The sequence below is a fragment of the Oncorhynchus masou genome, chromosome 4 (genome assembly GCF_036934945.1).
Source record: "Oncorhynchus masou masou isolate Uvic2021 chromosome 4, UVic_Omas_1.1, whole genome shotgun sequence".
NCBI lineage: Eukaryota > Metazoa > Chordata > Actinopteri > Salmoniformes > Salmonidae > Oncorhynchus > Oncorhynchus masou.
In genome coordinates this window covers 4,642,279-4,657,719 of record NC_088215.1, presented here as the reverse complement: position 1 = coordinate 4,657,719, position 15,441 = coordinate 4,642,279, and the positions used below count along the sequence as shown (strand labels likewise).

General features: G+C 45.1%; 1 protein-coding gene across 3 annotated transcripts in view; it reads right to left on the bottom strand.

The window, feature by feature from the left end:
* LOC135521931 (protein jagged-1b-like) overlaps window positions 1-11,697 on the bottom strand; it is a 33,738-nt gene extending 22,041 nt beyond the window's left edge. For all 3 annotated transcript variants that reach the window (XM_064947753.1, XM_064947759.1, XM_064947766.1), the window contains exons 1-7: window positions 11,364-11,697; window positions 10,570-10,872; window positions 5,026-5,083; window positions 2,613-2,870; window positions 1,797-1,857; window positions 547-677; window positions 82-201 (exon numbers count right to left, since the gene is read on the bottom strand). In XM_064947753.1, coding sequence (XP_064803825.1) covers window positions 82-201; window positions 547-677; window positions 1,797-1,857; window positions 2,613-2,870; window positions 5,026-5,083; window positions 10,570-10,872; window positions 11,364-11,435 — 1,003 coding nt within the window. In that variant the 5' untranslated portion in view covers window positions 11,436-11,697. The remainder of the gene's footprint in view (window positions 1-81; window positions 202-546; window positions 678-1,796; window positions 1,858-2,612; window positions 2,871-5,025; window positions 5,084-10,569; window positions 10,873-11,363) is intronic.
* Window positions 11,698-15,441: the final 3,744 nt, after the last annotated feature.

The following is a 15,441-nucleotide window of genomic DNA, read 5'->3' as shown; positions in this document are numbered from 1 at the left end:
ATTGAGTGGAACCAGACCCTAGACACTACAATCGACTTACCTATTTACACACACACGTATGTGTCTCGTCAGGTGACTCACCTTTCTCGCAGTTGACACCAGAGTAGCCGTCAGGACAGGCACAGTGGTACTTGTCAGGTCCAGTGTTGCTGCAGGTCCCCATGTTCAGACAGGGCTGGAATGTACCACATGTGTTCAGGTCTGGAAGACAAGGAGGGAAAAGTATGAGTGTTTGTATTTCACAGAAAATGGATGAGTGCGTTTGTGAGGGCACTAGTTATCAGCTGTACATCTACAGAGCAGAGGGGTATACCACTAAGCAGGATCAATGAGTTAGCCAGCTAACTTGCCTAAATATATCTATATATCTCTCACACACACACAAACTAATTGACTCAACAACCAAAAACATCTAAGTTTAGCATAAACCAGAAAATAAGTAGGCCTATTTTTGGTTGTTATCAAAGTTAGCTAGCCAACTCAATGACCATGCTTTGTAGTGTACCTCTCTGGTGTGTATTTGCATGCGTGCATGTGTATGCTTACCTTTATCGCAGAGCTGGCCGCCAAAGTTTGTGTCACAGAGGCACTGCCACGGTTCCACGCAGCTTCCATGCACACAGCCCGGGTGAGGGATGCACTTATCACAGTACTCGCCCTGCCAGCCGTACAGACACCTGCAGGACACACACTCACTCGATAATTATTCAATGCAGGGGACAACCGATCTTATCAAAGAAAATACGCATTCAGTGCTCGACACTATCCCGTTTAAAACACACACGAATGGGTTGGGCTGGGCCAAGACTGCTCCTTGAGTAAGTAAAATTGCTTGTCTGGACAGGACACTAGCAGGGTTAAACTTTTCATCCTAAAGTCATTTGGATAACAGAGCGAATCGTATACACCCCCCCACACATTAATTCCTGGTATCCATGCCCAGCCCACCTTTGCTACATGCATTGGATAACTATCCCAGATATCCAATATATACACCTACCTACTGAAAGCTGCAAAAAATATGAAGCCATCAAAAGTACCCATTTCACTGCAGCCTCCCGTAAGAATCAGATGCGTGTTTGAGTTCAGAAGAAGCCATAGAAGCTTCTCCAGAATCACCACAACATCCTAACTTCTCCTACCTCCACTTCCAATTGTTTCTTGGCTGCGAGACTTAAGGGCTAAATCAAAGCATTGTGCTGAAGGGAGGTGAAAAGAGGGTGTGGAAACAGACAGGTGAAAGAAAGGGAGAAAAAAAAAATCCTTTGAATTTGACAGCGGTCTTTGAGGCCAGATTCCACCACCGCCGCCATTAAGCTCTCACCATTCTGGGGGCCCCTTCCCAAAAAACATGCAAAGGTTCAGGCCCTTCACAGCTCTGGATGATGGGAGGGGGGATTCATTGGCTTGTGCTTATTAGGGCACGCAATGTAAAACAGTCACTGCCTGCTTCAGTCTGTTTTCTTCTGTTTGGTACCTAACGAACACGTCACAATCAAGGGTTGTGAGTTTGATTGCCACGTATAGTAACCTGTATAACGTATAGTGTCATCTAAGACACTGCCAGAAATGACTATGTCTCCTTCGAGTCTGATGCCAATCCAAAGTGGGCAGAACGCATGGTATTGGGAATTCCCCCTGCCAATGGTGTTATTTCCATGTGGAACAAGGGTGTTGCTGAGTGACAACAAGTCGGGAGTGAGATTTTGAGTCTGGCTCTTTTCAGAGTTTTTTTTTTTTTTTTTTACTAACTTAGGTTAGCTGAAAATGGTTGTGTTGGGAAAAGGGGTGCTTACTTGCAATCTCCGGGCAATTTACAGGAACCGTGTTCAGTGCTGCAGCCTTGCCTGCAAATAGCTGAGAGATAGAAAGAGAATGAGGGAGGAAGTAAAGGAGAGCGCGAGAGGGGGAGAGAAAGAAAGTCAAGTGTTGTGACGGTGAGAATCAGCAAGAAATTCACAGGGGGGGAAAAAAAAGTAAGAGTGACAGAAAAAAAACACAAAGAGTCAGCATGATGATGTCAGACAGCTCCCCCTCCCCCATCTCATCTCCAAACTCGTGGGAATGTCCTAAGCTCCAACCGGGGCAGTAATCCTACAAAATCCAAGACTTATCCCAGAGCCCTGCTATCGCTCCCCGCTAGGATACTAAGGCCTAGGGGTGCGCTGGTGCGTTGCAAACAGCCCAAATTCCAAACGGCAACGCTAACTATTTGTAAAAGCCTGCCGGGCCAGCCGTGGCCAAAGTCTGCTGCGTTAAGACAATATGCCCTCGTGTCAATGGTTGAAGAGGCCAGCTTGACCCCACCCCTAAATTATATAAATTTAGCCTAGTGTTCATTCTCTCTCTGGTCGGTTTCACCTCAACGCAATTGCTGTCAATTGTGGGCCAAGTCGCTAAAGCACAAGTTGCCCTTAAAGGCCCACTGTTATTAATATCATTTGAATTATATATTCCAATTGATTGTTGATGAATGTCACTTGATGAATGCCTTTTGAGCTTTGTTCAAATGTCTAACCTCATGGAAAAAAATAACTTTAGCTCGACTTCATGTTGCTGTAAAAAAAAAAAAAATTACAGACAACTACTTTGGTTAAATCCCTCCCGCTTACCAGTGCTGCATTCTGGTCCAGACCACCCCTCGAGGCAGGTCTTGTTGCCGTTGTGATCGCAGTTGTAGTGGCCAAAAAAGTCGTTGCGCGGACGGCAGAACTTGTTGCAGCCGAAACCATAGTAGTGCTCGTCGCAGCTGACCCGAATCTGGTACTCGAACTGGCCAACCGGCCCGTTATGCTTCAGGCTCTGCCACTGGCGGCTGGGGTTGATCATGCCCGACTGAACAGCCTTCTCGATCCTCTCGCCTCCCACGCCTGATGGAGGGAAACGGATTGCGGAGAGAGAGAGAGAGGAGTCAGAGGGACTGGTAGGAAACACATGTGCATAAGGTGGAGGCAAAGACAAATGCAGTCATACAATAAATACACAGAAGTCAACGCATGATGTGAATGCCCATTCAGCCAGACCAAGAGTCTTGCTTTGGGTCATTTTAATGCCACTTCTCGGACTTTACTAGTACAGGGTCTCCAAATATCACTGGGTAAATGCCCAAATATGAATTGCCATCCAAGGCTACAGCTGCCAACCGACATAAGAGGTGATTCCCTCTTCTGTCCCTGCCCACTTCGCCACCCTCTGCTACCCTTGCACCCAAACAAAGCGACTTCACCAGGGTCAGCCCTCGAGGGAAAGAGGACGGCATCCCTCCCATGCCAGCGCTGCCATGTCACTATGTTAGGGCAGTCACTGCCTCCTAATCCCATTTTCCATGAAGAAGTCCTCTGGTAGTCAAGAAATACAGAAAGGCAGTAATGCAAACGACACATTTATTTATTTATTTTAAAAACTGTCCAAAACAGTCTGCCCACTTAAATTCCGTTCAGCCTCTGCGAGCTTTGACAAGGGGGCGCGAAAATTAACAAAAACCTAAGCTTTGAGTTTGTTTACTCTTTTCTTGGAGGGAAAGCTGCTTTGTTTACGGCAGTGCTAGTAGTGGTGGGCCGTAGTAGTAATATTCCATGCTGTTCTAGAACCCAGAGCGCCAATGTGGTATTTCACCAGTGGAGTGCAAAGTGTGGTCGGGGTGAGGTGACGCCCTCTCACTACCTGAGGCCCGGGAATAGTTTGACGGCGAGGGGGTTGTGGTTTGGCAAAACGGACAAAATTAACCCAGGGTCCTCGAGAAAAAAAAAGACCTTGAAGCAAACTGTGACCCACCATATCAAACAGGAAAGCCCTGGGACGGTTGACGGTGTGAGAAACAGCCAACCCCAAGAAATTGTACTGTCCTGGTGATTTGACCAAACATTTAAACCTCTCAGTTCTGTGGTGAATACCGCTCGGGGCAATGAGTCGGCACCGACATGATAGTTACCACGGTAACTTGTAATTTAAGCTTATGTAAGCACAATTTAGAGACGCTAACTCTAGACTAAGGTTAGCCGTAGCAGTGTATCTGGATAGCATTAGCAGCACAACTGTGATAGGCTTTTAATGTGTCTGCTTATTGGAGGCTAACTGGCCACGTGCCCAGGGCACTTAGCTTGTTGACGCTAAGTGAGACGGCCAATATTTGGCCTGTCCTCACTTGGCCCTCTTCCTTGGCAGACGTTTTCATTGATATAGCTGGCTTGTTGTGTGTGCTTGTCGGCGGGAGGGCTTTCGAAAAATACAAGTCTTCAACCGCACACTAACCTTTTTGCATTTGGGCTTTATTGGCCCGAATGCGATGATTAGTTTCATGCTCGGTGTAGACTTGGTTGTGGTGGAACTACTGCCCTGCCCTCCTTCTGGGCCAAAGCACACCTGGACAGGGGTCAGCGTACCCTGGGGCCGATTTAACACTGGAACTATAATGGTTCCCTGAGGAATGCCAAATGCAACACACAGCCTTAACTCCCACTGACTGCCTAACGGTCGGGCTGAAAACAAACAACGCTCAAATCTGTAGTGTGATCTCTCTCCATCTCCTCCTCCCGCTCTCCCTTACCAGTCTATACTACAGTCACTGTTTTCTGAATGAGAGTATTGTGTAAAATGACAGTTGAGAGCTATATGGATGGTAGGGGAGTACGAGAGGCAGAAGGAACGACTCCAGGTTCTTTATGCTTGATAGTTTTCTGCCCAACGTTGGTCAGTAATGCCAACCAATGGCTTTTCAAATGGGGGAGGGGGGGTGAATGTGAGTATCATAAAGGCCAATGTGTGAGTGTGTACCCAACACACAGAATGGTGGCATGACCATGGCCTGCCATCAGCCTTTAAAAACATTTTTATAAGCACAAGTAAAATTTCCCTCCCCCAAAATGTCCCTTACCATGAAATTAAGCCCCCCACCCAATTTTGTCCCGGGATCACCACTTCCAGGTCACGGGGTCATGTTGCTTTTGTAATGTGAAACCGAATGGAGTAAAATAAAATAAAAATAAATATATATATAGTAACATAATGGTGGGGGATAATACTCACTGCCCGTAGAAGAGTCGTTGTTGAAGTCCAAGGCCTCCACGATCAACGTATAGGACCTCTGGAGAGAGAGAAGATTGATATGAGAGAGAGGTGCCAGATAAAATAAAGCCACAGCTGCGTTAATCCTTTCACCCCTGGCTGATACAGGTTTACTTTTAGATTCCTTTCTGCATAGTTCCTGTTAACAGAGTTGGCTAAATAAGAAGTAGCCTATAGCCAACTGTTTGAATGGACATAACATATTGGCAGAAATCTAAAAAATTGGGGAAGAGAAAGTCCCATCTGAGGTAATAACTGTTGGTAGAGATCTGGTATAACATTAATGCAGCGTGTACCTTTATCAATAAAATAAATTATTTCATTATAGGCACACATTCACAGGGAATAGCGTAAATACAGCCAAACTCCTTCCCATTCGTGAGCACACACACCAGAGAGCCGCAAGCGAGTGGGTATGGTGGCGTTTAACGCCGTGTCTGTCCATTGGCCGTTCTCCATATGTTGCAGATTAGAGAGAACGCAGCTATCCCCCCCCCCCGAGGCGCCAGCAGCCCTCTGATCCAGGCGGGCTAAGCCACTCTCCCTTCCAGCAACCCACCCCAAAATTAACCCACTGCTTTCTCCTCCCCGGATAGAGAGAGATCAAGAGTGGCGATAGAGCAAACCGCTGGCATTGTTTAAAAACCATCCTGGGTTCCTTTCCTTTATTTTCCCCTTCCAGTGCACTGTGAGTAGTTGTGTGGAGCGACTTGAGGGCGCTGTAATAGATAGAATGGTTGAGGTAGTGGGTTTGCATCTCTGCTGTGTGTGTGTGTGTGTGTGTGTGTGTGTGTGTGTGTGTGTGTGTGTGTGTGTGTGTGTGTGTGTGTAAAAGGCCATTTCAGTGGGTGTATACTTGTGTGCGTCATGGGGACGGGGGTCCATTATTTCGGCACCTCTTTGAAACTGTCTCTCTTAAGGCCCCCATCGCTCTCACCGGTATCGGATAACAGACAGCGGAGAGCAGTGGAGGGCTGGGCTGAGGGGGGAAGTATGTGTGCCAAGAGTGTGTGTATGCGGGCCTTCATTCATTTGAGACTGTTGTGTACAGTATCATGTGTTTTCATCTGGGTGCATCATATATCGGTTTGTGTGCACACGCAATTGTGTGTATGTGCAGGCTAATAAGTGTAAGTGTGTGCCGAATGTGTGTGTGTGTGTCCATACTTGGCTCCAGTCAGAGGGCGTCTCTCTACTCACAACACTCACTTGCCAACATTCACATGAGCACTCCTTGTATCACTTGTCAATGAAGCTCCAAAAAAATGAGAGGGGGGAGGAAAGAGTGTGTGGTGGTGGAAACAGGGGGTGATGAGGGGGTTGGGGTGGTCGGGCAGACAGCTTGTTCTTTCCCTCACTCTCCCTTGGAGGCATGCCCGGCCTCTTGTGTGGGGCTTATGGCCTTGCCACTTTGTCCCATTTAAACAAACACAACGCTGGTTCACGGGCACACATAGCCCTGCACAGCCTAGCAGCTAGCTACATTGTTCCATTGAATCACTGATCGTTCTCTTATATGGATGTCAGTCTAATTACTGGTTATTACTCCCATGAAATCCAGATGATGTCAAGATTTGGGGAAAACCACACAGCAGCGCCAACTGTGTGTGCAGCCATTTTGCATATCATGATTCGTGATCGTAACCATTGAAATGGAGAGACATGCTAAACAGTGGTAGCCAAGTCAACTCAACTTTCTTAAAACTATCCAAAGCTTGGGAATTTCACAATTTAAAAAGCACTGTCCTTCAATAAACTCCAGTCAAAACTGTTATTTCCTCACAAATATCAAAGAAAAATTATTTCAAAACATTTCCCCCTGCCAAACCCATTCGGTTAGTACATGCCACCGGTCGACTGTGCCAAAGTAATGTTTACCAAAACGGTAAATAGCAGCCAGGTAAGAAAGCAAAGCACACCATCCCTTCTTTCCCCAGACTAGTGGTGCCTTGCCCACTTTCTCCCCTACGTCACTCCCTCCTTCAATACATTGAGTAATATTGGAACGGTGCCCAACTACATGTTCCGTACCCAGTTTTGGTTGAGGACAGAGGCACGGCCGAGCGCTTTCGTTAGGCTGAGATAAGTGTGGGAAAAAGCAAGTGAAATGAGCAGACAAGCCTGGGCACGTCCAGGAAGGGAGTCGGCAGGGTGAATAAACGCCTGTGTTTTGCAGAGCAGTAGGAGCAAGGCTCACGCTATAGTGGCCTGATTGGCCTCTACCTATAAAGGGGAACTTTTGGGCGAAGGATAAAGTCGTCGCTGCCCACATTGAATGAAACCACAATTGTGATTTTTTTTAAATCATGCTCTATTCACCGCCCTTTATCAAAGGTCAACTGATACGGGGCCAGTTTCACAGACACAGATTAAGCCTAGTCCTGGACTAAAAACACATTTAATGGAAATTCTGCATTGCAATCTTTTTTGGGTCCAGGAAGTCGGTGTCTCGGAAGCCAGTGTTCTGACATTTGCAAGCTTTCAATGCTTCTCAAACATAAAAATGTCCAGTTTGACAAACACTAAAATGAAACTTCTATCTGGACGTGTTGTGCTGAAGATACAAGCAGGCTGTTCGGATTACCCTTACCTCATAAATCACTGTGTGCTCTTCAGTTTTGTACTGTCGCACCTCTCCCCCTTTATTAGGCATTCCCCCTGCCTCTCCTAAACACACACATACTAGGCCAGATGCAAGGTAGATGAGGCTTTTACGACAGTAAGGGAGATGGAGAGAGGGATGGAGAGAAACAGAAAGATGGGGAAACAGAGGCCGACAGATGGATTGGAGAGAGATAAGAGAACGAGAGATGAGCGAGACTAGTATAATAATCCTTGCTGAGAAGTGAGAATGAAAAAAACCCAAAATGAACAGAGAAAGAAAAGCCAAGCATCAATGTTGTCACTCTGGCTGAACTCCAGCCCGCTGTTTGACCATGGGTGGTGGGGGGGGGGGGGGGTCTATCCCCACCGGCCTCTATCCTTCTCTAGGCTTTGGCTCTGGGGGCTGCTGGCTGGTAGAATAATAGGCCTACCGGCATTACGCGAGTAAGGCAACCGATGGGCCATAGGGGCCGAACTTCAAAATAATGGCAACTTCAGCACAACGGTTTAGTCTGGGAGCCGCCGAACGAACCGCGGCACTGCTGAGTCTACTGCTGCATCCTGTTGCTTACCCCCAGCCACATTATTCCCATCCTGGCCTCCCATTATCTCCCATAATCCTCGCTGCCAGCCCGAGGCTATTGTTCAGCCCCCCCCCCCCCCGTTAATATAAGCTGTCACTGCTTCTGTCTGGCTAGGGCCGTCAAGCCAGGGGCCGAGAGAGAGGAGAGAGAGAGAGAGAGTAGAGAGCTCCTCTCTCCAAGCTCTAAAAAGAATGAGAGGAGAACAGTGGCCTGTGTCACATGTGAGAGTTCAAAAAGGAGAGGGGGAAAATAGGGGGAATGAAAGTTCAACAACCGCAAGTAAGATGTTGTTGGCGATACTTTTGCCCATGGCAAGAGGCTGCCATTTGAGGGCCCAATAAACAGACTGACGCAGAGTGAGGTTGTCTTGGTTCGCCAGTGCCAATTTGGGGTCGGGGTTGTGGACATATAAAACAGACCCAGGGCCATTCTAGCCTAGCCAAGCCTGGGGTGAATTTTTCACTAGGAACTAACAGAAGCAAACGGACCAACGTGGGGAGGGACGTACCTAAAATAATTCAATAAGAAACTAATTTTTGTTGCAAAATGTTTTCCGTAGCTAAATGTTTTTTTTTTTGGTGTGCACTAATGAATACGCCCCTGCTTCTTCGAAGTAAGGGGACGGTGACTGCTTCATTTAACACACCAGTTACTATAGGGTGGCAGGGTTAAAAAGATGGAATGTCTTGGGACCAGTCAAGCGCAACCGCCCAGGTTGACAAAGGGCGGTGGGGGAACAAGAGGCCTTTATACTGCCTGTGTTAAGGTCAGGGGCGAGGGTACACGCCCAGACCTTTGTGACTTAGGCAATGTCGACTGCCCCTATACAGTAATGGCATCGTGTCATAAACACTGGCTGACTGTTCAGTTTATGAAATATTTGGGAATATTCCATACTCGGGAATCTCAAGTGTCCACACCTGTGCGAAACAGAACCAAATGTTGGCATAGTTCCAAAAGCCCCCCATTTCTAGGAATATACTCTTTACAATCGACTTAACATTTTTTAAATTCTATCCAGACCCTGATTCTATATGAAAATCAATATAAATCCAACATCGCCCTTCCACAACACACATCATTTTTCACCCATTAGGTCTAGCCATGGAGAACACTGTAAGTAAAGGGTTTGAAGGGGGAAAAAAGCTGTCTCCGTCAACCATGCCCCCCTTGCAGATGCTCTCCTCCCTCTCTAGCACCCAGTTCCATTTCTCCCAGTGGGAGGCCTCGTTACCTAGCAACTCCCTCAAACATCCAATCACTTCATCCCATTGATGACCTGGCACCTCTTCATTGAATGCTGATGAGGCACAGATTTACAATTCATACAAAACAGGGGTTATTGTACGACCACGAATTTAAGTGTGAAAAAAAAGCCAATTCCCCAATTCAATATTTCATTAAGTTTCCCCCTGAGCTTGTCTGTTGTATTTCTGGGCAAACAATCTTGAGTAATCAACCAAATTGCTAGGTAGAAATTAGATGGAAAAGAAAATATGCAATAGGACAATGGCTTCTTAGCTAGGTCTTTTCATAGTGATATTGGAGCATGTCTAGAAAACCATTTGGGGGCCACATCCTTGTGTGTCCAAAACACATTTTGATGCTGCCAGGGCAACTTATCTGCATTGAAATAGCATCAGTCCACTTTGGTTGTCATGTTCTTAGGTCAACTATAGCCTAATCCTTGACAATAATTGCTGGGGACAACTGGGAGCGCACTGTGTGTAAACGCCGTGGCTAGATAACCCAGCTGTTTTATTGCCTATTCTTGCACAAGCCATTGTTTGAGGCTCGGCTACTGGTCGCGCTCTTTAGGAAAAGACAGTGGGGAATGAATCCCTTTTAGGCAGCGCGTCACTGGTAGAATGATGCGACGCTACAGCTCTTCGTAAACGATTAAACCTCTTTGGACTTGCCCATTTTGGTTTAACATTTCAGCCTATTCCCAATAACTATCGCATGAACACTAGTGATGAGTATTCAGACAGCGCAAGCTTATGGACCAACTCACTTTATTCTCTGCCAATATGACTGAACAATAATATACGGTTTTTGTAAGAATAAGGTTACCCCCTAAAAAACATTACCGTGTCTTGTGGCCCATGAACTTGCATTGTGTAGCCTTGCCTGCCTCACATGACATGCTGACATTGACATATCCAAAAGTTACTTAATTTGCCCATCGTTTTTTGTAGTCTATCCATCTAAATTGCACTTTGCTGAGACAAAATATTTGAGAGTTCAAGTTCTCAGCAAACTCGAGCGCCCGAGTGGGAGAACGTGTTATATAAACATAACGACACAATCAACTCACCGGCCAAGCGAAGCTGAAAGGTAACACAATCCTTGACTTGTCACTCCTCGTGTTCCGCAAAGAAAAAGTATTCCCTCCGACCACGGGTGTTGAAGCCGTCCCGAAACTGCATGGGCCCGCCGAAGAGACCTTCAACTGGTACTCCTTTAGACACACTTTAAAATAGGTATCACACTCGTCCCTCGTGCATCTGCGATCTACGGCATTCCGAGATCCATCGCAGCACACACCAGTTTGCAGTTCGCCATTCACGTTCTGCATCGACACAATTTGCAATTCGAAGTGTCCTGATGCCACAGCCACCTGTTTTTGGAAATAAATGTGCAACATTACTTCATTTGAATGGGTCTTGCCTTTTGATACCTTCCTTTCAAACTGTCAATCAACATGTATGCAAGCTTGAACATTTCCAACTGTAGAAGTAACGTTAGCTAACAGCTAAATAGAAGTAGATAGCTGCAACAAATCGTATCAAGCTAAAGTAGGTAGATAACGTTAAATGTTTGTTAGCAAGCTAATATCGACATTAGTTAAGTGTGTGATTTGTAGTTACTACTTGCAACAAACTATTGCAAATAAACCCCCTTACTGTTATTTTACAGAGGCACGCGTTACTGCTTATTTTGGAACTTTGGAAAATCAAATTGATGGTGACATGAAAACATGCTTAAGTTTTCTAGTGCATCCTCCTAAACACACAAACCAGTTTTTGAAAATGTGCATGTTGAAAACTGTACAATTAGAGCAATACTGTATGGGCAAAAGGTTAGAAATAGGCTTGAATATTCACGTACCTTAATCCACATGCATTGCAAGAAGACATGAATAGAAAAAGCAGCACAGCTTGAACTCGGTCTCAAAATCATGCCTTCTGTTTGATAGTGCCGTTTGCTGCGAAACTAAAAGTCCGGCCGACCTACGGCTCTATATACTCCTCAGATTTGAACATGCACGAGTGGAGAACAACACCTTTTGAAAAGAGCATAGATTTCCAATGCAAAATGACCTGCCCCCTTGTCTCACTTTTTTGTCCTTTCGACTATTGTTCTTTTTCTTCATATATTTCTGATCGCCTCTGATACAACAATACCAACGAGCTAAGAAAGCGCCGTCTGTGTCCGAATGACTGTCCCAGACTTTACAGCAAGTTCAGAGGAAGAGGGGGCGGGGCAAATCAAGTTGCTCTTTAATATTCATAAGTAGGAGAGATTCCCTGAGATCGAAGCCACACCTAATGTTGAATATGTATGTCTGTCGTGCATCATGCGTTTATTTCACAATCAACTGTGCAAGTGCGATCATACATCATATGTTCAAATAACTCCATAGAGCACACAGAAAAGTACTTAGCATTTGGTTCATTATTATACATTGAGAGTAAGCCTTGTGCAGTGGGCTTATTGATCTTGTGTAGTGTAAACCAATCTGGTGGTAATGAGCAAGATAGTTAATTATTCTGCTTTTATTGGTCAACATTTACATATTCTAATGGAGCTACTAAACCTGACCAAGATGATACAATGATGTGAAAATCCCTTGATATCTCTGACAAGTACATGAGATATGTCCAACAAAATTCATGCATATTTTCAGGAAAGCCATTTGATGATGTAACCATCATCATCATGTGTCTTATTGTCTTGTTTGACAAGGAACATGCCTGCCTCCTCATTCATCTACTGTCTATTTTCAGTGAGCTGAGATCCATATGATCCACATTAATATTGTATTATGTTGCAAATACCCCTATAGTTGACCCCACTGACACGGCCATTGTGGAGCCCAGTGACAAAGAAAGCCGAGCTATGTCTCCAAATCCCAAAACGGACAGCTGTGTGGTATAAGGAGATTTGCTGTTTTTCTGTGGTTGTCCCACAAATGATGATTGAAAAACCAGGAGGATACCCGTGAGGGTAAGGGGAGACTTACCGCCGGGTCCACCTATTGCGGTGACTGTGAAAGCCCTTTTTCTAACGAAGTCGCTCCCTGTTCAAAATTTCAGCATGAAAATAATCACATAATGGGGAGTGCACTGGAGAGTGATGGGAGGGTGAAGGGGTGTAGTAGGGGGGTCATTGTATGAAATAGAGACAAAGGTGGGACAGTCTTTATTCTCAAATTAGAGCAGCTGGGCTCTTCCCCTTAAAGAGCCCCATGAATAGATTATGGCCCCTTAACTCAATAGAGACAACCCCCTTTTTTCAAAAGAGAGACCCCCCCCCTCTTTGTATTGGGGAAAGTGTCGCCTGGATAACTGCGTGACATTTACCCGACTACAACAACAGAGAAGGAGGGTTTAATGAGGCAAAGATAGGCCCCCAAATGTTTTCAATGGATTAAGTCGATGGTTGTGGCCGAACGACGAACCTCTCTGCTCGTGCCTCGGTGATTCAGCTAAATCTGAAAAGGCAAGTGGGCTGCTACTGCCTGCCTGCCGCCCGCAGGGATCAAATCTCTGCGACGGTTGTCGTTCGTCCATTCACTCTGTTCTCAATCCTACTTAGGGAAAGGAGACAGCATGCGCTCTATGATCCTGATGAAAGCTTTGCTTCGCTCCTGGCAAAGAAGAAAGAGAAGCTCATTGGAGCAAAAGCCAGTGGTTAGGGGTTAAGCTGATATGGCGCCCACTTGCATCTGGTGTTTTGGGCCTTGCAGTGCCCCCTCGGTCTAGTCAATGTGCGAAAAAAAGCACAATGAGAAAATTGTATCCAACGCAAGCATGTGCTACAACCAGAAGTCTGAATATACTGTATGACATGTCCATTGATTCTTTTGTGTCTTCAGGATTCTTTTACAAACCAGATCATTTTGACCCATGATGTAGATAGAGTCCCTCAGAATTTTGGGGTGCATGACTCCTGGGGACCTCAAATCCTCAACCTCATGTGCAATAAGGTTGAGGATTTGAGGTCCCCAGGCGTCATACATCCCAAAAATCCGAGAGGCCACAAAGTATGGATGCTTGTGGGGTGGTACGGAGGTTTGAGAATTTAGCATTTTTCAAACACCTGAAACACCTTTTTTCCTGCAATCTAGAGCCATAATCATTATGCTTAATTCTATGTCAAAAAAATTGTTTAATATTCTGAGTATCTCAACATACCGCTTGAGCAATCTGTATCCTCCTGACTGGAACCTAACTATGCTTCTCTGCTAAAATCTAGGTAAAAGATTGAAGGAACGTGAGTCTTATACATGTAGGTATTGGTTGCTTTTCTAAAGTCTACCAACATTGACAGCAGGCATGCCAGCTAAGATAGTTTGACAAGCTAGCTACTCTAACTTCGTTGGGAGCTAGTTATGAGGTGGGAGATTGGGAACCTATCTGGGCTATCTAAAGTCAACTTCATAATATTGCCAGGTGGCTAGTAGTATTACAGAGATAAAATACATGAGCTGAGCACTTGTTGGCTGCTTTTCCTTCACTCTGCAGTCCAACTCATCCCAACCATCAAGGCAAATGGTGGCTACTTTGAAGAATCTCATATATTTTCATTTGTTTAACAATTATGATTCCATATGTGTTATTGATGTCTTTACTATTATTCTACAATGTAAAACATAGTAAAAATAAAGAAAACCCCTTGAATGAGTAGGTGTGTCCAAACCTTTGACTGGTACTGTATATATATATATATATATATATATATATATATATATATATATATATATACAGTACTGCTCCAGAGTACAATGGAGGCGAGCTTTACACCACTCCAGCCGACGCTTGGCATGGCGCATGGTGATCTTAGGCTTGTGTGCGGCTGCCCGGCTATGGAAACCCATTCCATGGAGCTCACAACTAACAGTTGTTGTGCTGAAGTTGCTTCCAGAGACAGTTTAGAACTCGGTAGTGAGTTCCCCTTAGTGATGATGAAAGAAAGGAGATGAGGAGAGGATGCCACTTCAGACTATTGAGATGCATGCAGCCAGTGTGTAGCACAGGGGGGAGCGGAAGGTAGTTGTGGTTGCTTTTAGATGGCTCCGTTACGTGTGTGGCTTTACGAGTTGAGAGAGAGACTAAGGCAGGATGGTGTAGGAGGAGATTTTTTTCTGAGCAGTTGTTAAACAAGTTGTGTAACCCTTTGTTACCGTACTTATGCTTCTCCGGTCAAGGTTTCTCATCATAACATTGTACAGGATTGTGCAAAAAGGTTTGCCAATTCCAAATATACCAACCAATAAGCTTCAGAAATGGCTTGGGCTACTTCCCACATGACATGTACGTATTTTAGCTGACACTCTTATCCAGAGCGACTTACAGGAGCAACTAGGGTTAAGTGACTTGCTCAAGGGCACATAGACACATTTTTCACCTCGCCGGCTCAGGGATTCTAGCCAGAGATCTTTTGTTTACTGGCCCAACATTCTTAACTGCTAGGCTACCTGCCACCCACAGCACACTAATTCCAGACCTACGAAATGTTCGGGTTTCATGTGTTGTCTGTTCAATATAGAGCTCACCAGTTTGTAGTCGTAAAAAACGGAAATGAGTTACCTCTGGTTTGTTCAGCCATTTCTATGGGGAAAATGAATGGGGAAAGAATAGTGTTTGGTATAAATGCCGAAAATAAGGTCTGAGGTTAACAGAGGTTTAGGAGATATGTTTTGTTCTATGAGATAATATCAGTGGGTTATGAAGCCTTTATGTGCTTTATGTCCTTTTTCTGCAGACATAAATGCTTCAGAATTCACAAAAAGGGAAGTTAGCTGAATAAGATGATCTCATAGAACAACATGTATAAGATCTCTTAAGACTGTGTTTACCAAAGACCTGGTTTTTGGCATTTTTCCAAAAACCCTCCAAAAACTCTATTCATATCCACATAGGTTTTGTCCAACGAACGATGGTGGAGTTAGAGCATACAAAAA